Below are 23,104 nucleotides of genomic sequence, written 5' to 3'. Positions count from 1 at the left end.
ACTGGAAGACGTTCCAATAGACGCCATGCTTTGTCAACCCACCGGGCCTGCTTTTACACACAGGAAACCTCGAGTGAACAAAGCCTACCCCAGTAAACAGAGTCTTCGCCTCCCCCCCCCTGTTATTACTGCCAGAACTTGAAAAGAATGCCTTATAATAGTCGACAGGCTGCTGCAAAACAAAAAACTTTGAACTCGGCAGGAACATCACAGTGGACGATTTTCAAAATTATAGGTTGCGGAGATAACGCCCTTAAAGTAAAAAAGCAGGGATCTCCAATAGAATGAGTAAAACGGGCAAAGCCTGCAGCGCCGCCGCCATTACTAAGTGGCTTTTATCTTCAGCGTGACTAACGAGGCGCGCCTATGGAGGCGGCGGCGGCGGCACACTCGGCCGGGGGGGGGGGGGGCGGCTCGGGGGGTGCCATCCCCTGCAGGTAGTGGCTTCAAGTTAACATTCACATTTGCAAGCATTGCGAGTTAAGTGTCGCCCTGTAAAACTTACATACACACTTTAAAGCTGCAAACTCATTCTCCAAATGGGGGAGGGGGTCGAGCACTTGTAAACGTCCATTTTTAGCAGGCTATAGTAATGAACTTGTATAAAGCAGACAGGTGGAGCGACCCAAGCGCGCACCAGTCTAGGAAATGCTAGGAGTTAAGGTGGATCAAACACGTATTCAGTAAAAAAAATGCTGCTCTCATTTTATGGAGATGACACTTCTGTGCACTAATTTGTCAATTATAAGCAAATTAAATTAACTGCTGCCTTGCCAATATTTTGTTTTGGAACACTACAATGAGTGCACTGCTTATTAATGCTGAGGAACAAACAATGACGGTATTATATATATAAAGTTGGGTTAAAAAAGCAAAGGATCGTGGGAGAAGGGAACATTGGCACCTTTAGTTGATATTTGCGGCTTTGAACGGTGGAAACTGTGGGTGTATACAATCATTAATTGTGTTTGGATGTTTTCAATAATTGAAATATGCCAGAAAGTGTATTTTTAGAAATTGTGCAGTTAAGGTACATAGATTAATGCCACACAATTGTGTATGCGACTACAATACATTCTCGGAAGTTTCAATATAAAGGCTATAAGTACAATAAAAATATAGACAAATAAAAACGTTTTTTCAAGTTGTTGACAAATGTGAGCTCAATGCTAGCAAGTATAGTCCAAAGAAAGCAGGGGAGGACTTGGGTCAGAACAAGACTGAGCTGCACCTGGGCCAAGTCCCTCTTGCCGGAGCACCCTAGCAGCAGAAGTCTAGACGATGACAACAGGGGACAGGGTTGGCAAAGCGCTGATCACGAAAACACATTGGAATGTGTTTCTTCTAAACCATGGAGCACTACAGAACCACCTGGAAGGACTAGATTTGCAAGACTCCCAACTGTTAAGTGGCTGTCACTGCCTGACAAAACTCTCATTTAATACTCAAAAGCAACCTGTCACCCTCGGATCTCAAGGGCAACATTGGACCATTTCACAGACTTTCGCCTGCCTGCTAGATAGCTCACAAGTGTCTAAATCTCAAAATAGACATTATAGATGCACTATTTTCAAACTCATGTACCAGTGTCGTCTGATGTTTGTAGAACTTGCTTTTCTCGTTTCAAATTGGGAAACGCATCAAAGTAAAAACGAATGAGCCAGATATTTCTAGTCTACCCCAGCCTCATCAAAATGGCTGCCGCTTGCTCCTCGGGGGGGGGGGGGGGGGGGGGGGAGGAGGGAGTAAATTTAACAGCATGTGTACTGACATAACGGCCGTGCACAAAACAGACAAATGTAGATTGTCACTGTTCCATTAACTTTTCATTTCATGTCTGAATCCCGAAGGTTTTGCAGGGAAGTTCACTGTGAACCAGTACAACAACGTTTTTAGCATTTTGTAATAGTTTTGGTATATGGGTCTATGTCTGCCAAAACCGTCCAAGTTTAAAATTCCCCTGCCACTGTGTCATGGCTTCTTTGTGAAATAATAAAAATGCGGGGTCTATTATCAAACTGAAAAAAAATATGCATGCCACTTGCGTCTTTTTTAGTAGCAGTGTACAATATTGCAATACGACTCACTGTACATTACGTTTTCCACACAAAAGCTTTTGGGGTCATGGAGAAATTAAACATTTTCTGTGTAAAATCATATTCAGCGACATCAAAAGTCAAACACTCGGGAGTCCTGTGCGTTGGTGTACAATGTGGCAACATAAAGGAAATGAAAACCCTGAAAACAGCCAGCCTAACGCATTGGAGCAGAAAGCAACATATTAGCATCAACTTAGAAATGCAGAGGATATATTTCTAGTCGGGGATAAATCCAAATAAAACGGATCCATTTTCTCTGCAGACAGGACGATAATTCTAACAAATTGACTTTACCCGCACTATTCAATTAATCAATGTTCATGTGTCAAAGCAGGTAGACATTTCGAAAAAAATGTCTTTGGCTTCCTCCATTGGACGGTTACATTTTTGGAGAAAATTTAAGTAGGAGAGGGAATAAACATTCTGACATGAAAGGTCAAGAAACAGCCTGTCTGATAGACGGTGCTCAAGTGTCCTTCAGCCTCCCTAGAGTGAGTTAATCCACGTCCATCCTCGGGTTTCACCAGAACCTTCGGCTAAGAAAGCCCTTACTTAACACCCAAGAGTCGTCGCAGCGAGTCCAAGGCGGAGCCACCTTACAAGATTTTCGCCAACTTTATTTAGCCTGGTTACTCAGCCTCTGCCCACAATACCTTGCCCACTCAATTCTGCTGCCACAACTAAATGCCACTAATGTTGAGAACTTTCTGGGCCCGCTCACCCAAGGATCTCTCTAACAGCACAAACATGAATGTGGTTGGTGAACAGGGTACTCAACTGAATGATGGCCCACAGCTTAGGGCGCCATATTAAGGAGGTCGGTGAAGTCTACAGTTTACATTCTTTGAGCTGGTTTGAATGTTCTGTATAGTTACTGACGTGTGGCTATACTGTGCATAGCAGGGCTTTTGCAGCAGGATGGCAAAGACTTGCCAACATATGTGTGCCTGTGTAGTCCACTCCACTGCTCTTGCTTACTTGATGGTACAGGATTGCAAATGTATGTGCCTGTTCCCATGTCTGGCACAGCTTTTGCTGCATGAAGGTATACATTTACAAATGTACGTGCCTGTCTATTTCAATGCTATTGCTGCATGGTAGTATGGAATGGCAAACCTGTGTGCATGAGCATTGCACTGCTAGTGCATGTTGGTTCCAAAATACAGTCGCCTGGGCTCTGTACTGCAGCATGATACCACAGAATTACAAACATGTGCCTGCCAGCGATTTACATTACTATTGCTGCTTGACGATACACAATTAGGCGCATTTGCCTGTACATCAGACTGTTATTACTACATGATCGAGCAGACCAACATTACACTGCTACAGCTGCATGATAACAGAGCGTTGTAAACATACATGTACGTGTGCTGAAGAGGCATGTGCATCACTGCAAGACATTACAGGGTTCAAAATTGAAATTCGATGAGCAGGAGCTAAAAGCAGCTCCTGGGTATCGGACATCACCCAGTATGGAGGAGCTACCGCTGAGAAACCAGGAGCGAGTGCACTGCAAATCTAGCTTCCACATGAGATGCACACTAACTTTTTTCCCATTATGTATGATCAAATAAATGAAAAGTTCCTAGATGTGTCCTAATTCTTCTTTATTTACATCCGAAAACACTCAAAGTTCATGTCACATAATAATGTTAGCAAGTCAGTAGTTGGCCTGGGTAGCCCAAAAAAAAGTAGCTCCTGGTTACTGTTTGTTATAAACTAACCAGGCTCTATCAGGGTGGAAGCAGAAAGTAAATAGCTCCCAGCAATTTCAAACTCTGCGTTAGACAGTTAAGAAATACAGAATATGTGTGCCTGTACAGTACTACATGCATATTGCTGCAGGATCGGAGTGAAAGGCTCACGTGTGGTGCAGAAAGCGTCTGCTTGTGTAGAACACTGCTATTGCAGCATGGTAATATAATGTAATGTAACTGGGGTTTGTATTGAGACACTGCAACCATTTTGTCAGCCTGAAATATGGGCATGTAATGCAGAATGCGTGTGGGTGTGAGTGTGTTACACAGTTAGTGTATAGACTCGAGAGAAACCGACTGAAACACATTATGTGGGATAGCTGGGCTAAAACTCACGTTTTTTGGTTCCACAGTCAACAAAATAATCAGTTAAAGTCATCTCCTAGGACCTTTGACAGGGGTCTGGCAACTCTTTATACAACTTCCATGATCCCTCACTATTGACTATGCACGCTAGGAATGACAGGAGTTGTAGTAAAATAATCCAGAGAGCCAAAGGCTTTATTTATTCATCAGTGATTTATAAGCCGCCGACTGCAGGCCCAACCGCTTCGTAGTGCCCCCAATGAAAGGTGAGAGGAAGGAAAAACAGATCTTTCACAAAATATTCAGATGACTTAAGTACGGGGTCAGGATGGGGGAGAAGAGTATATATTAAATAACTGCACAGCACTCAAGTTTCTAATGGGCAAGCACGAGAAGGCCATAAAGTCCTGTTTTTTTCCCCTTTAAGTTCTGGAACTTGCTTTTTCTCTTCCATTTAAGTGTAGTAAAACTACAAATCCCAGAATTCCAAGCAAAAAACTGCACTGATTGGCCTAAATTACTAAGCACATACATGGCACACGCATTCAAGTTAGGTTACGTTTCTACAGAGAGGGCGATTAACAATATGACACAAGTGCACATGGTAAGCTGGAAACCAGGGAACAATGGTTGGTAGTCAGCTAGGTGGGGAGAGATAGCTAGGTGGGGAGAGAAAGGGGAGTATGGTAAGGGGCAGCAGGATTTTTGAAAGAGCGTGGTGCTCTTCACCTATTAGGGCCTCAGGAATCTCATTCCAGGCAGCTGCCCCTGCAGTTTCCAGTGTTTTACCCACCTGTTTTTTTTCTCCTAAAGGCTGCCACCATGAAGGTCTTAGACGGAGGAGCTCAAGAGCTTTGGGGAGGGCAATACTTTCTCAGCTTCTGTTTGTAACAGATGGGACCAGTGGTCCCATGCGATCTGTGCAAAATACAAAGTGACTTGAATTTGATGCAAGCGGCATCAGGAGGCAAACACAAAGCAAACAGCTCTATGGTCAGCACTGGCCAATGGGCCGGCTCTTGCTGGATCGGAGATCCGGCACCAGATGTGTAGCTGGATCTTGGGATCCGGCCAGCCTCAGCGCCAAATAGCCCATCACAAACTGAAGGGCTTTTGAAACCCCCGCAAAGCGCTTTCCACGTTACGCTAGGGAGCGGAGCCGCACACAGCACATTGCCGCCATGAGTGCTCATCTGGCTCCGCCCCCCCACCTATGTCGCAGGAGCTGAGGCAGACCCTCAGTGAACCTGGGGGCTTGCCTGTGACCTAATATGCTCCGTGTGAGCGCGCTGTGCATAGCCTATCTGCAGTGTGCTCGCAGAGAGCAGATTACATCACTGAGGCGAGCACCCAGGTTCGCCATGGGTCAAAAACCCTGTGACTGAGCAGAAAGCAGAATTCAGTTGGAAAACACAATGATCCCCGAGCCCCCAGATTCGCAGGCTCGGTGATCATTGCTTTCCCCAAATTAATTCTGGTATTTGTAGTTTGGGAATACATTTTGACACGGACGGTGCTGATTTGAAAAGTACACAAACCATAGCAAGGTACGCTTACCATGGTTTGTGTACTTTACAAGCAATGAAAGAAATTGCGCCATTTTTAAAAGATTATTTTTAACATTTCCTTTGATCGGAGTTAAGCTGCCAGCTTCGCCCCTTCGGAACTCTGCACCCCTCCTCCAAACTCCTTGTGGGATCCCCCTCCAATTCTTTTCCATTTCCACCACTGTCACGGTCGTATGGATTAGGGCCTAGGACTATCTGGCTGTCTTGTTCTGTTGTGCGTGTAGTCACAGACCTCTGTGCTTTGAAAGGAATGCATAATTTGCAGTGCACAGCTACACAACCCTGAATGGAAAGATGGCATTCAGTGTCTGACAAAGACGACGATAGGCCTGAGCACCAAAAGAAAAATGACCAACGTTTGGCAATTCGATTTGTAAGCTTTCATGGCAAATTGTTTGAATAATATACCGAGGCCCATTTTGGGGGAACACTGTACAAAATACTGCATTCAAAGTATATTCGACCAGTAAAACATTCTTAAAAAGGACCAGCTGCACCGTACACTGTCATCCAACGGGCCCACACTAGCCTCTTCGGGCATTTCCCTACAGGCCAGTCGACACCTGATGACATTTCCTTATATCTGACTGCAGAGAGTTAAACGTTCTCCCTCCCCAGACAATCGCTATTGACTTGTGGGAGCCCAGATCCCGGGAAACTAAGCCTGCGCGTTTTCATTGTTGCCTCCACGCGAGTGCCTGACTTGCCAACAGAGCAGGTAACACTGCTGCTCTTCGGCTGATGCAAACATGCTCGAAACGTGCCTATGAAACGTGAAACCCTAGCAACACTGCACGCGGACACCCACACAATCCAGTTCACCGAGTCAAAGGAATAACAGCCTCTACCTCGCATATAGATTAGTGCCTGAATCTGGTGGGCGCTGAGTGCAAGCGCAGCTTTAAAAGTGACTCCCAACTTGTTATGGATGGTACAATCGATCCTACGTCTAATGCTTCACTCAGAATTAAGCAACAGACCATGAAATTCCATGGAAATTCACAGAAACACAACAATAAAGAACATACAACCATGCAATACTCGACCTTGGTTGGCAATTCAATATTTCATACATTTCTTACCGGTTCTTTTCCAACTCGTTGTGCGTAGACCTGAAATTGAAAAAGAAAAAGCTGAAGTTATTCATTTTCTGCAACTCTTTAAAAAAAAAAATGTTTAGACAATTTTGCTGCTTGATGTACTTGCAAGCAGTCAATTAGCGTTGACATCTTAGTCACTGTTGACAGCGTGCAACAAAATCTCCGGATTACAACAGATTAGGTTTGTATTTGATGCATTTGAAGACTGGCAAAGGATGGCAGTTGTGAGAGAGCAAAGGGCATCGGGGACACAGGTTGAAAGATCCATTTCTTTACTGACCACGCGCACAGGATAGAAAAATGGGTGCTTTACATACGCAACATTGACAGCGATATTGCGTTTTCCCAGTCATTCACCAGTTCGACATGAGCCGATTAGTGGACACAACTGATCCACGTTTCTTTGTGTCCTGTGCTTTGCACTGCATTTCTTCTTGATCTCCGTCGGGGTAATCCTGCACAACTCATCCGGATAGGTCAGCGTGGAATCGTATTTAGACATAATTAAAAACCCTTGGCCAACAAGGCTGCAGATTTATTCAATTTCCACTTGCAAAATCCACGAGCTAAGAAAGGTGCAGAGCTGGTAACTTGTCAGTCACCCATCCATGTGGTGTGTTTGGGGCGTCAGCGCAGGTGATGAAACGGGGAGCACTAACCACACCTAATTCTGACATGGCAGCTCTATTTCTCTGCTGTACCTTGGGTGTACTGCTGGAGGCCTACACACTTTCTTTAATGTCTACAAGCCCAACTCACTCCTGGATCTCCTCCGCACACCTCAAAAAGACTGGTTGGTGGGACAGGAACAGAGATGGAACTCTTATAGCAAACAACCTTTAAAGGGTGAGCACTGCCCTTTTTAAATCTAGTTGAATGAATCTGGTGTGCGTGATTTCTCTCAAAGAGCGTATAACATGGTTTCGTCGACTAGAATTACTGAATAGTAAGTAGTTACTACATGTTCATTTTCATAGTGCAGGTAGATATTTGGAGGGAGTAAAGGGTATGGAAGGTTGCAGAATGTAGGAAGTACAAGAAGGGAGAGGGGGACCCCCTTTAAAACCAATAAGTCTGTGATTATAAACAAAACAACGCATTTGAACACTCGCATAGAGCCTGAAAAAGAGCTGCTTTCTACCAGCGCCGTCCCCACCTCCATTAAGACAATGAGAGCCAAGTGCTGCACCCCTCGGTGGCTGGGAGCCATGGGGCCATGCCACTGCAGTTTAGTGTGTTCCTATAAGTGTTATATTTCGTATTGGTTCTTCAACCCCCAGAGTTAAAACAACGAAATATAAGAAAAATCAAATGAGAAAGGGATGTAATATCCGGACTGAGAAGAATGCTCAAACCACAGGGATTGTCATAGTGTTTTTTCTGTCAGTCATTGTTGGAGCATGAGGTCATTTCCCTCTTCCGCGCGGCCCTTCCCTTTGCCACCTTCTACTTTGTGTTTACTAGGAAGGTCTAATGGACTGGTAAGCAAGAAGCACAACCTTCCATTTTAGATTGAATAGTAGACACCAAAGTATTCCGTGACTTTCCAGCTGTTTGTGTGCAATCCCCTTTTTGTGTTGATTTCAAAGATAAACTCAATGTTGTCATGCATGTACATTTCTTGTATGTAAAGTATTTAAATACAAAACAAAGTGCCCTTTCGGTGCAAATCCGACCTCTGTGCTCCATAGATCGGACCTTGGCATGAACCACCGTCCCCTCAAACTTTGCCCCCACAGCTTCTGCGGCACTGGGCATCCTTAGGAGGAAGGGACCTTGCTCAATGTGATATTGACCATAGGACCTCCAAATCATGGCTTGTGAATGAGCCGACTGCAACTGGGTGGCTTAATGCTTTGATAAAGGTTTACCTGTAAAGTCTGCATCGCTAGTGATCAAACTTGATCATCCTAGACACCTCTTTGGGTGGAGGACATTTTGACACAGGATCTTAGACCAGATTTTGTTGAACAGAAGAAATACCATCAAAACGAACAGAGGGTTGCGTGGCTGGCCAAGTGAATGTGGGAGGGTGTGGAGAAGGGCGCTGAACCGTTTGCTCCAATGCTCTCAAAAGGCAGAAAGGTTGATTGGTCGGTCGGGAAACCGCTAGTTTCCCTGATATTCCATTGCTTCTAAAAGGCCGCCTGACGTGACTGCCACTGCTCCAGCCCTACCGGCTTTTCAGAAGCACCACGTTGTTGGTTATTGGGCTGACTTTCTCCTGGCCCGCTATGCCTCTGCATGCCCAATCCAGAGGCCTTTACGACTGACTGGATATACATTCAGTGACCTAAAAACGAAAACAAGTGCCCGGAGCCCTTCTGAGTGAGCACACTGCAGAGTGGCCAATAAAAATGAAAGCACTTCCTCTCTTAGCTTGGCAATATTCAGAGCTATTGGCAATCCTGGTAGCCATCTCCAAAAACGGTATCTTACTGAGCTAGCTGTAAAACAAGAAAGGCATTTATTAACAGAAGACTGCGCATGGCCTGGCTCTCATGTGCGACTTCTTCATTAAAGTCGCCGGACACGCCTGTCAGACCTAGATATGCCACTGGCCGCGAGAAACCCCCTGGGTACCAAATAGGTCACATTCCTAGGTTATGAGCCAATGAAAAAGGAGCACCTCTGAAAGGACTTACAGGGGCTCACTGCTGGGAAAGAAAATTAAAGCAGCAGGTTACTTTCCTAACCGGGGATCTTTTATTTCCTATCTTCTTTTCCCTCAAACAAAGCAAAGCAACTCCTTCAGGCCAGGGCATGGAGGCTTCGGCAGCAGGGCACGCATTCCTGTGCCAAATACAGACCAAGTAGCAGCAACTCTCCCCCCACAGTGTGCCGGCACCCACCGCTGACTCATTTATTTAAGAAATAGACTACACTCGCAAAACAGAGTTGCCAGTCACAGCAGTGGAGCAGTAACTAGTCACACAGCAAATGTGCAGGCACCGGTCAGATGGCAGTGGTGGAGTTACTCCTAGGGCAGCAACACCTTTACCAGTCAGAACACAGCCATGACGGTACCATCGAGACAGGAGTAGTGCAGTTCGCTTATAGGCTAGACTGGTGCAGTTGCAACACCTCTCAGACAACAAGGGGTGGATTTACGAGTATTTCGTAATGGTATACTGCTTTGAATTGTTTTTGTTTCCGGAAGACAGCAGCAGAAAGGTGTTCCCATTTCAAAAGGATATTCCAGAGCCAAACCACCACCAGTATTGAGACATATTTCGCAAAGTGCAGAAAAGGGAACTATATGGCCACCGCCCAGAAGCTGCTAACTTATTTACTCTTCCATGCTATGCGATATAATATAGCAATGGGACCCATATGTGGGGCGGGGGGCATGGCACCTTGACATTCATACTGGGAAGCACATGAACATACCAGGCAGCTCTGCTCTGAGCGCTTGACGCTTGTTCATAGAGACCCTGGCGAGAGAGGGATCAGTGACAGGCAGGAAAGGCTTTCACTGCTCACAGTCCAGCAGGTCCAAAGACGGGTAAACCTGGGTGTATGAGATTCACCCAAGTGGCTGGAAAAATAGACCCTTCGGCTCCAGCACAGACACTCTGAGGGAGGCCCTCCATGGCAGTCCTGTGCTAAGGCACACGACCTATGCTCCGGCATACTGACCCGACGGCCATCTCTTCTCTATGCACTACCACCACCCTTGCTCCTGGAACTCAAGTAGAGACCTGCCATCTCTTCTTGTTGCAGTACAGGACACTACAAAAGAGACGTCCATCTCTGCTGCATGCACTAATGTACAGACCACCCGCTCCACTCCAAGTGCTATAGTACAAACCCGCCACTCTACTTCCGGCACTACAGAATAGACACTCATCTTCTCTCCATGCACTACAGTGTAGACCAGACCATGTCCGGGGGTCACGTGAAGGCCCTTGCTCCGCTCGGGCTGTAACTCATCCCGAGTATCACCTGACCCGGTAAAGCCCCCACCCATCGGCTTTATTGCTCGAGTGGTCTTATACAGCACACAGCTGCCATTTTGGCATGCAAAAGGACTTAGCAAACATAATGGCCATGCTTCCTAAAGGAGCAGGTTCTAGGTCAGGATGATTTGCAATTGCCATTTTGAATCATTCTCGACACATCGCAGCTCTTCATATGATTAAAGAGAAAGACTAGATATAAACGAAACATGGGAGCAAATACTGGAAAGAAGTGCAATGCCGGGTTCTCCTCTGGCCTTCGATATGATTAGCATTGATGGCAACTTCTCTGTGCCCCTGCTCTGCCCTAAACCCTTTAGCTCAGAGCTTATCGCTCTATTGTTTTGATTACAAACTCCTTCCCTGGGAAACCAAGGCAGGGCATGAGTTCAGAAACACTAAAGGTCCCTCAGTACACTTATGGTGGACCCAACGCACTTTCAACCTAAGTGTATTTATGAGCCTCTTCCTAATTACAAAAAAAAACATGAATCGCCAAATCACCCAGGTGAGGTCACAAAAGTATGCTAATTAAACAAAAACTAGTCATGGGTTCTTTTAACTCTTCAACAGCTACAGCCTCTTATTCGGAGGTCATAGAGCTTCTCACTTATATTCTTAAATCCTGCCTGCAAACTTTCCACCCAAACATCTCCATTGACACAGTGATGCATTCACCGGCCATAAAAATCCCATTGTGTGAAGACCCTCAAGAAGGAAGACCTAGTTTACATGTCCTGGTTGCCCCCTCCTTGTGCGCCATCTTCTGCCCTCGCATCGGAAACGCTCGTGCCCACTAGCACCCCTTTGCTCATGGTGCTTCTTGGCTCTGGAATTTTCTATCACGTCCTACCCATCAAACTCACTCATCATACTCAAATTACTTCTTGAAAACGGTTTCTTCTGCAAACATTTGACTATGTACACTACAGGCCCTCTCTAACCTGACCAATCGTCTATCCTGCACCACCGCCATCAACACCCTCTATAGATCAACTCCCAAGAATGTCTCTGCCGACCGCTTGCAAAAGGTTTATACGAGATCCAGGGGCCACTGCCGAGAACATTTGACTTGCGTGTGCATCATGGTGTTGGTTATCAGCATCAATTGTTGTCTCCTGGCTTCAGTTCGCATTTTTATTCAAGCAGAAGATTTTCCATTTTGTCTGCTGACATATACACCGTAATGGTTAAACTCTTATGATATGATAGGTTATTTATAACATGCTTAATAACCAGAGGTTTCTATGCGCGGACCCGGGGGTCGGACCTGTGTTGCTCTGTGCCGTCTTGCTTCCAAGGCGAGCACGTGTCCCCTGAGCTATCCTCCTGAGACTATGCTGCAACTGGAACCAGTAGAAACCATTTGCAACTGGACGACAGTTTCCAGCCCAGATGGAAGGCCTAATGGCCAGGGATTAACATGGTTTTCCACCCGCACTCGCATAGATTACAACTTTAGATAATTGCGCTATACACAAGCAAGGGAGCTGAATCATTTTAAGGTACATCAGTGCTTGTGTCAATCTTTTATTTGATCATGATAGCATACTGTGCGACTTTGACCCTGCCCTTAATAAGTGCATTTTTGTATTCGTTGTGCAGGGCTCCGTACAGTACTTTCGAATCACACTCAGAGTTCGACTCTTCATGGACAAGGCACTTTAAGACCTCTATGCTGGGAATGTGCACAGTATAAAAGACAAATAGCATAACAACACACCAAAAATCCAATTGTCAGTGCTTTCCTACACTGGACTAGCCCCTGCTTTATCTAAAACCACTGCAAGTGTCATTGCTTTCCTACACTGGAGCCTGTGTTATCTGAAACTACCCCAAGTGTCAGTGCTTCCCTTCACTGGTCTCTATGTTATCTGAAACCACCCCGAGTGTCAGTTCTTTCCTTCAGTGGACTAGTCCCTGTGCTATCTGAAACCACCCTGAGTGTCAGTGCTTTCCTGCACTGGTGCCTGTGTTATCTGAAACCACCCCAAGTGTCAGTGCTTTCCTTCACTGGTGCCTGCGTTATCTGAAACCACCCCAAATGTCAGTGCTTTCCTACACTGGACTAGTCCCTGTGTTATCTGAAACCACCCAAGTGTCCGAGCTTTCCTCCACTGCACTAGTCCCTGTGCTATCTGAAACCACATTGAGTGTCAGTGCTCTCTTACACCAGTCCCTGTACTATCTGAAACCACCCAAAGAGTCAGTGCTTTCCTTTAGTGGACTAGTCCCTGTGTTATCTGAAACCACCCCGAGTGTCAGTGCTTTCCTGCACTGGTGCCTATGTTATCTGAAACCACCCCAAATGTCAGTGCTTTCCTTCACTGGACTAGTTCCTGTGTTATCTGAAACCACCCCAAGTGTCAGTGTTTTCCTTCACTGGTCCCTATGTTATCTGAAACCACCCCAAATGTCAGTGCTTTCCTACACTGGACTAGTCCCTGTGTTATCTGAAACCACCCCGAGTGTCAGTGCTTTCCTTCAGTGGACTAGTCCCTGTGTTATCTGAAACCACCCCGAGTGTCAGTGCTTTCCTGCACTGGTGCCTGTGTTATCTGAAACCACCCCAAGTGTCAGTGTTTTCCTTCACTGGTCCCTATGTTATCTGAAACCACCCCAAATGTCAGTGCTTTCCTACACTGGACTAGTCCCTGTGTTATCTGAAACCACCCCGAGTGTCAGTGCTTTCCTTCAGTGGACTAGTCCCTGTGTTATCTGAAACCACCCCGAGTGTCAGTGCTTTCCTGCACTGGTGCCTGTGTTATCTGAAACCACCCCAAATGTCAGTGCTTTCCTACACTGGACTAGTCCCTGTGTTATCTGAAACCAACCAAGTATCTGTGCTTTCCTTCACTGGTACCTGTGTTATCTGAAACCACCCCAAGTGTCAGTGCTTTCTTTCACTGGTGCCTGTGTTATCTGAAACCACCCCAAATGTCAGTGCTTTCCTACAATGGTCCCTAGGTTATCTGAAACCACCCCAAATGTCAGTGCTTTCCTACACTGGACTAGTCCCCGTGTTATCTGAAACCACCCTGAGTGTCAGTGCTTTCTTACACCAGCCCCTGTATTATCTGAAACCACCCCAAGAGTCAGTGCTTGCCTACACTGGACTAGTCCCTGTGTTATCTGAAACCACCCTGAGTGTCAGTGCTTTCTTACACCAGTGCCTGTATTATCTGAAACCACCCCAAGAGTCAGTGCTTTCCTACACTGGACTAGTCCCTGTGTTATCTGAAACCACCCAAGTGTCTGTGCTTTCCTACACTGGACTAGTCCCTGTGTTATCTGAAACCACCCTGAGTGTCAGTGCTTTCTTACACCAGTCCCTGTATTATCTGACACCACCCCAAGAGTCAGTGCTTTCCTACACTGGACTAGTCCCTGTGTTATCTGAAACCAGCCTGAGTGTCAGTGCTTTCTTACACCAGTCCCTGTGTTATCTGAAACCACCCCGAGTGTTAGTGCTTTCCTAGACTGGACCCTGTGTTATCTGAAATCACCCCGAGTGTTAGTGCTTTCCTAGACTGGACCCTGTGTTATTTGAAACCACCCCAAGTGTCGGTGCTTTCCTACACTGGACTGGTCCCGGTGTTAAATGAAACCACCCCAAGTGTCAGTGCTTTTCTACGCTGGTCCCTGTGTTATTTGAAACCACCCGAGTGTCAGTGTTTCCTACACGGGACTGGTCCCTGTGTTAAAGGAAACCATCCCAAGTGTCAATGCTTTTCTACGCTGGTCCCTGTGTTATTTGAAACCACCCGAGTGTCAGTGATTCCTACACTGGACTGGTCCATGTGTTATATGAAACCACCCTGGGTGTCAGTGCTTTCCTACACTGGACCGGTTCCATTGTTATCTGAAACCACCCTGGGTGTCAGTGCTTTCCTACACTGGACAGGTTCCATTGTTTTCTGAAACCACCCCAAGTGTCAGTACTTCTCTACACTTGACTAGTCCCTGTGTTATCTGAAACCACACCAAGTGTCTGTGCTTTCCTACACTGGTCCCTGTGTTATCTGAAACCACCCCAAGTGTCAGTGCTTTCCTACACTGGTCCCTGTGTTATCTGAAACCATGCCAAGTGTCAATGCTTTCCTACACTGGGCTAGTCCCTCTGAAACCACCCCAAGGGGATTTTATGTTGTTTTTATTTTCTGCCCCCGAAGTCTTCCAAACCGCTATAATCAGGTATTGTAGCGTAGTGGATACGATTCTGAGTTTAGAACCTTAGTACTGTCCCTTTTCCATGTTGCTTACTATCACATACTGGTCCTGCAGTCCATTCTCAATTGGCCCACATGTAGGGTGACCAAACGTCCCGGTTTTGCCTGGACTGTTCGGGAATTGGATTCTCTGCCCCCCCAAACCCCTAGTACCGCCAATATTTGTCATTTGAAAAGCCTGTCCTGGTTTACTGGCGAGTCACGAGTACCTTAAGCAACTGCCAGCCTGCAGTAATGTACGAAGATCTCGCACAGAAGAAATGTGCGCTTTACAAATCAAATAAATGTTATAATTGTATTACCACTAACACTTAAATATTTGCTATTTCTGGGTAGCCTCAAACCAACAATCGTTTAGTTATCATTGGCGGCACCAACAGATCACGCCACAGAGAGCGCTTGTGAGAGTTGTTCAGAGAGGTCTAGAATATCATTTGGAGCAAAAACTCAACTATGTTAAGTATGCAAGTCACAGGCGTCCTGCTGTCTATGTCCAGAGGGAAAGGCCGAAATCCCCTAACCCCCCCCTACGCTGAAGTGTAGGCTACTGAAGTGTCTGACCTGGCAGCCACTGTCAAAAGGTAGTCCTACTTTTATGTTAGTGGCCCTGTCTTTTGAAAATCTGGTCACCCTACCACTGCCCTAATGCCTGTACACACGCACGCACGTGCGCGCTAGGTCTTATCAACTGCTTAAAAAAAGTCACGGCAACACTGAGCCCCTTGCTTTGCTTCAAATCTGGCACTTTTTAAACGTTTTTCACTATCTGGAATATTCAAAGGAAAACACTCCAGGAAGCAGAACTTCACCGCTGAGAGCCTGAGCGAAACAGCTTGCCCGCCCTTCCAAATGCATTTTCCATCCCAGTTCAACAAACACATAAAAACAAGTTTGTACAATAAAATGAGTGTGCGATCACTTGGCCTGCTCAAAAGACATTCAACACATCCATGTGCTCGGCGTCATTAAAAGGGCTGTCAGAACCCTCTGTTGATTAAACATCATTATTATGCATGTGCTCTAATGTGCTCCAGTGGAAACCTTTGTTGATAAAACAGCTTTGTTACATAAAGGTTCTAATTTATTCCAAATGGCTCAGTTCCAAAATGCTGCTCGATTTGAAGGAAAACAAATCCTGCAAAAAAAGTTAAAGAACGACGATCGTTAGAAAATGGGGCAGCGAAGTACGTAAAAGCGACAGCTTTGGGAACCGTTGAAAATGTCAACAGAATTTAGCTTCAGAGCACATGAGGGCGGGGAGAAGAATCACTATATTAAAAAAAGACCTAGTGAGTGGGGAGGAAATGACTGTGCCCAAAATATACCAACACTCTGCCAGCAGAGCCATGTAGCCCTTTTCCAGATGAATGGAGGCGGACAGATGCAGCAGGGGCTACCCAATCAGACACCCAGTTCCCGATGAAATACGAAAGAAAATATGGAAGCAGCAGAATTTCAGAAGGCAGCGGAAGGGGACTTTGCAAGGACCCTTCGAACTTTGCAGCTGCTCAAGTACACCGGAGTCCGAGAAAAAATGAGATCTTGTTCCAAAATATATGCAGGTCAGACCAGAGAGGGCAACGTGAAACTATTTATTCCTTGGCCAATAACTACGCAAAATATATCCTGCTTTCTAAAGTGTTCCATACCAACTGCCATTGCCAGCAATCTTGTGGGCGCCAAACATTCGGCTGAACTGGAAGTACCAATCCTCTGAAGCTATTTGTGCAAACCTTGTCACACACCCAAGGCAGTTAAGACCCCTGTTGGACATTTTCCAGTTGTTCACAAACGAAAGCTTCACATGCTGAATTGCACAAGCGTGCATTGCGCCATTTTGCCAGGATATCGTTGAACCTTTGAGGCTGCCCTGGTATTCAGGGGGGCCATTTTCTTAAAGCTTTAATGTATTTCAATTCAACCTATCGGTGGATCACCAATTACTTCTCCACCGGGCTTACAGTGCCCTAGACTAAACGTCTGATAAATCAATTGAAAAATGAATGCAAGATGATCACAATGTGTACTTACACAGACAAACATTGCTTACAAGTTGTGCTGACTTGTGGTCCCGATCTCGCCCCATAAAAACGGTTCACACTATGTGGCGTATCTCCCTGTGAAAAAAACACCAAGGCCAGAACTGTTTCCTGCGCATGAATTGAGACGCAGAGTGCCATCTTCTTGACAAGGCCACCTTTACTGATCACTTATCTATCGATCATCAATTTTCATGTGAAATCTTGCAATCACCTCTGTCAACATATAGACAGAGACCTGCTCTACTCGTCTTGTATTTTTCTTATGCCTTAGAGTCAGAGGACTGTTGCTCTTTAAGGCTAAACCTGCCGAATCAGTGGTTAATATAAAGCCCACTTAGACAGATGGGGCTGCATTTAGTGCTCTCCTCAGAGAACTACACGTACACATTTGGCAATTCATCCAGTAATGTTTCAAGGAAGCATACCTCGGAATGTGTTACTATGCTTAGGAATGTATCTAATCAATTGAACAAGTAATAAAGAATAATCAAGGAAAACCGGGAACAGACCTAGGCATCAAGTAGCTACACCCAAGAATTTGGAAATGTCCCTAAGAGTTTGTTCTGCCACTACACACCTAGGAATTGTGTAATATAACTAGGCCTTTATTGAGTCAACATATCTAGGAACTAGGGTAACTAGCAAGGATTTGGAGATTTAACTAAGAATTCGGGAAGAGATCTACAAATGTACTAAGGCCCGAAAGAATCTCGGCACTGGTATTGGCAGATGAGTTTTAAGTGCGCTGGGGAAGGGGAGGTGCTCCTCTAAGACTCTCAGTGACAGTGGAAGCGAGTTCCATAATGTAGGAGCCATTACTGAGAAGGAGCAGCCTCCCAGCCGCTGATACCTCAGTATTTTAAGAAGAAACTGTGAGGACGAGCGCAGTTGCCTCATAGGGTAGTAGCGCTCAATCTGGTTTTTCGAATACTCTGTGTCTGCATTGTGTAAAACCCAGTGAGTGACACAGAGTAACTTAAACTCAATCTGTGCCAAGCTGCCCTAAATATATCCAGTGACAGTAATCCAGTGACCCGATTATAGTAGATGTGACTATCATAGTACAGCTGCCTGAAGGTAGCAGGGGTAGTATCTTCTTCAAGATTTTAAGTTTCCCAAACTCTGCATTGCAGACTGCTGAAATGTATGCTCCTCTCGAACCATTGGGAAGGAGCCTCACCCCTAGGCTTTTCACAGACGCACACACTACCGGGCCAAGCGACTCAGGCCAAAATTGAGAATTCCAGTGACTGGCAGCTGTTTGTGGGCTAAACACCAGAATCTCCGTTTTATTTCCATTCAGCTTTAACCAATTGGCAGACATCCACTTGCCTATGTTATCCAGGCAGTCACGAAGTTTGCCAAAGGGTTCAGTTTGAGGGGAGACCAGCCCAAACACTTTGTGTCATTGGCATAGGTATAAATGAGGACTACAGACTCAGCAATCAGTTCTGCCAAAAGGCGCACTTACAAATTAAAAAGAAGAGGGGACAAGGCTGACCCTTGGGGAATCCCACAGGTTAGACCGGAAACCGGAGATGGGCAGGCCTGAAAGAAAATGGTCTGGGTCCATCCCTCAAAAAATGACCTAAACCATGACAGAAGGGGCCCTCTAACACCTGCTTGCTCCAAAAGGGCCAATAGAATGCCATGACCAACAGTGCCAAATGCAGTGGAGAGGTCCAGGTGAATTAGCACTTTGACCTCCACGCAGTCCTGGAGAAGAGCTAGATCATACAAAAATGATATAATTGATTCCGTACCCATAGCTGGATGGAATCTCGATTGAAATGGATGTGGCAATTATAATTTCCCCAAAAAATTACGAAAACTGCAGCTTCCATAAGTTCCATAATGGTCGGAAGCAAGGAGATGGGCCTGTAGTTAGCCACCGCCCAGGGATCCAAATTTGATTTTTTTAAAAGAGGAGTGACCACTGCATGTTTCAAATTGGCTGGGATTTCCCCCACACTAAAGGAGTGCTGTAGGGCCGCTGTGAACATGCAGATGTCCCTCTGCGGAAGGACATTTAAAACATGTAATGGAACTACATCAAAAGGAAAAATGGATTTCAAACCATTCAGGACCTTTGGGATGGTATCATCCATGGGTTCCAGGTAGAAAAACGGAGTCGGGGTAGGTATGGTAGGTCCCCTTAACAGAGGGTCCTGAGGCTGTCCACCTCAGTGGCAGTTTGATCATTCGTAATAGCTTGGCAGATATCTAAAACGTTCTCCAAAAATAATGTGCTATTCACAATACATTGCAATTGCACATCTGGTCATTTGCCTTGCCTCTTAGAAGGACAGTCAGCTCTTTTGCAACTATAAACAGTTCCCTTGAGGAACATGACGCTTCCGAAATCTGGTCTGCATAACATTTTGATTTTATCTCAACAATCATCTTGTGGTATTGTGGCACAGCTGGTTTATAGGCAGCGCTAGTTTCCAGATCATAATTTAGCCGTCACTTCCTCTCAAGACATCGACAAGCCTGCTTTTGGGCCCGAGAGCAGGGGTGAACCATGGCGCCATGGGTTTTGTTCTCCCGAAATGAGACTTCATAGAAGCCAGGACCTCTGCCACCTTTGATAGAGATTTGAGGAGAGAGGTACAGGGATTGTCCTCCTCTCCCATAAACTCCATGTTAGCCTCTTACAATTGATCTGCCAAAAGAGACAGGTCAACTTTGTGCCATAACCTGCGAGCTTGCCGGCCATGAGAGACCCCAGGAGAGCAAAATGGTACTCAGGGTACCAGAAAGTGACCTGACCAAGTGACCGGAACAGGGGTAAAGATTGCAGTCAAACCCTAATCGGAAAAAATAAGATCAAGCATATTCCCACTCTTGTCCATGGGCTATCCGTGGGATATCCAAGCCCTATCCATGGGCTATCGTACCATAGAATCCCTAAAGAAACCTACGAATGTGTCAAACCAATACAGTGATAATTTGGCACCAATGCTAGACTTGAGGAAAAACAAATTTAGGGATTTACAACAGACTGGGATTTGCGAATATTCCCAGGTCATCAATAAAGGAATATACTTAGAACATGAACTGTATGTTGAAATTAGGACATACTTAGGTATCTGCTGAGAGACTATGTAGGTCATAGAACTACAACTAGCAATTTGGAAATATATGTACAATTTTTCTGAGTCTATAAACCCGGAATATCTGACTTGTATTACTATTCATTTGTTGAAGGATTACAGAGTTGTCAACAGGATGCCCCTTAGAATGTTTGGCTCCATACCATCGGGAATAAAACAAAATTTTGTATCACCGCCACAGAGTCACAGGGCATAGGAACGCTCTGGAATAAACACTTTTAAAGTGCTTCTTGAACCTTGAAGGGGACAATGAAAAACAAAGACACCACCCCCTATGAGTGCACATGTACACGCTTCTTATTTGCACTTTAATGTCACTCATTTAGTTCTGCTAGAGAGAAATCGAAATAAAAGAAGAAATGTAGTAATTGGACACGCAGAAGCATTACAAGCCACCTTTGACTTCCCTTCTTGTGTTGAATTACAGCCCATTACTAAAGCTGCTTCTAATGTGCCCGGGTTGTTTTCTATTAAAGCTAAAGTTATGAAGACTGAGGCTATACGTAACCGATTTTCTATGACACTATATTAATATGAACCCTGAGATTGCCAAAAATCGAGAAAGTGCAGGGCCTGAACAATACAGTAGGTGGTTTCCACGACACTGATTACTGCATAGCACTGTGAAAATAAGGATGGTAGAAGCAGCAACACTGAAGACCTCTGTTGGCTATTAGAAGAAAAGCAACATATGAACAGAGCTACCCTTATGCAGGATAACTGGTTAGGAGCCCATTATGTGGCAACATGGAAGCTATTGTTTTTAAGACCTCAACACTGGTCCAACGGCAGAAGAGGAGAAAGCAATTAAGAGAAAGACTTTTCACCTAAAAATAAGAAACAACGGTGCTTTTTGTGGGGAAATGGGCTGCAACATGTAATTAGGTGAAAAGAAACCACAGGGTGTGCTATCCCATTTGTTAACGGCCCACCAAAGGGCCTTCATGAGAGCTCAAGGGCACTTTTTTCCAGGCTTATATCAGCAGTTCCAGCCCATGGTCCTTACAATTTCATTGGTCAATAGGCCATAAGTGGGTGCTCATTTGGTATACCTATATTATATTTATGCAGAGTGCCTCCCGTCTGTAAGAAAGAGCTCTTGGTGCTAACCAGTGCTGGAAATTGAAATTATTTACTGGGGGAATAATACCAGCTCCGGGGGGAGCGGAAGGGGGGTCTGGTAAAGAGGGGGGAGATTTTTATTAAACACCCCTGAAATAAAAATGTGCCTTTCACGAGAGTTATTCATGAAGCCCTGGAAAATAGCCCATGAGAGGAGCTTTTGATTTCCTATAATGTTGCTAGCAAAGTTGAAACCTAAAAAGACTGCAGTTAAATATTTTCTGCAGAGTATTGTCCTAGCAAGCAATTTCACAGGCATCCTGACCACACGTTCAAATGGTCTAGTGGTTAAGTGGTCCTGACGTCATGCGTTCGATTCCTGTCTCGGCAACGTTTAAGCATGTCAAAAGCACTGAAACAGCTGAAGAGTGCCAATTGATTTCCAGGGTCCAACATGTTGTTGCGGGATCCCAGATCGGGGAAAATCCGGCCTAATAAACAGCACTGTTGCTAACATATGACTGCGGTTTTGGGAGCATGCGAGATGTCTGAATTAACGATTGAATGTACGTTAATGGGGCAAGATTGCGGGCCATGATGTCTTGGTACAGGTTTGTACTCGATTTCCCTGAAACTTACATCGGGCCCAATTAGAGGGACATGCTGATTTCTGCAAACCTGCAATAACTGTTTAGGGGAATGGTGCAACTAACAGCCTCAAAGCGGGTTGCTTTTTTTCTGAAATTGACAGGAATAGTGCCAGTCCCTTGAATTGTTGAATTCGACCATTAGGATTTAGGAATCAAAAACAACTTTCATGTGATATATAAAATGCAAAGTGTGTGTTGCATGTCTTAGGATCCAACAATGGTGACATATTTGCGTTCGATTACATTTGAAACAACTTTTATCTTTTAGCCTTTATCTGTAATTATATATATATATACACACACACACACACACACACACACACACACACACACACACACACACACACACACACACACACACACACACACACACACACACACACACACACACACACACACACACACACACACACACACACACACACACACACACACACACACACACACACACACACACACACACACACACACACACACACACACACACACACACACACACACACACACACACACACACACACACACACACACACACACACACACACACACACACACACACACACACACACACACACACACACACACACACACACACACACACACACACACACACACACACACACACACACACACACACACACACACACACTGCACCATTAAGGATACACGTTGGAATTCGAGCATTGTTTGGCTTGACTATTCTGAGGGGAACAACATTAATTTGATAATCTAACTAAAATTTGGGGACGAGTCAAAAAAATCCTTTGTCATTATTTTAATTAATTTTAATTGTCGCGTAGATCTCATCACATCATAGTATCTGTTTATTTTATTGTATTTTTTGTCTTGAGATTGTAAGGTTGTATAAGTATTTGAAGATATCCTGGTATGTATGTGCGTACATTTATAGATATGTTAAATGATCGCTGAATGGACACAATTGCCTTGTAAACATAAAATAAAAATGGGCAGTAACAAATATGAGAACTTTTTCAAAGAACTAATTGTAGAGTAATTAGAAAGTCGGCCTGTTCAAACAGAATGCGAACGTCGGGTGTCCTGGCTGTCAACTTTGACCTCCCTTGTGACTCTTCCATTACACTGCTTTATTTCTCTACTGCCGCTTCCCCATCAATCTCTGGACTCACTCCCCCAACTTTCCCCCCTCTCTTCTCATTAGTGCAGGTGGCGGGTTCATCTCCTGGCCTGGTGA

At 45.1% G+C, this 23,104-nt stretch overlaps 1 protein-coding gene across 2 annotated transcripts in view; it reads right to left on the bottom strand.

The window, feature by feature from the left end:
- MXI1 (MAX interactor 1, dimerization protein) overlaps positions 1–23,104 on the bottom strand; it is a 203,630-nt gene that overhangs the window by 76,032 nt on the left and 104,494 nt on the right. For both annotated transcript variants that reach the window (XM_069611766.1, XM_069611767.1), the window contains exon 3: positions 6,816–6,845. In XM_069611766.1, the coding sequence (XP_069467867.1) occupies positions 6,816–6,845 (30 nt within the window). The remainder of the gene's footprint in view (positions 1–6,815; positions 6,846–23,104) is intronic.

The sequence above is a fragment of the Ambystoma mexicanum genome, chromosome 8 (genome assembly GCF_040938575.1).
Source record: "Ambystoma mexicanum isolate Mex_15411 chromosome 8, UKY_AmexF1_1, whole genome shotgun sequence".
In the NCBI taxonomy this organism is placed as follows: Eukaryota; Metazoa; Chordata; class Amphibia; order Caudata; family Ambystomatidae; genus Ambystoma; species Ambystoma mexicanum.
Note: the sequence above shows the minus strand (reverse complement) of the source record. Positions and strands in the feature narration are given on the sequence as shown.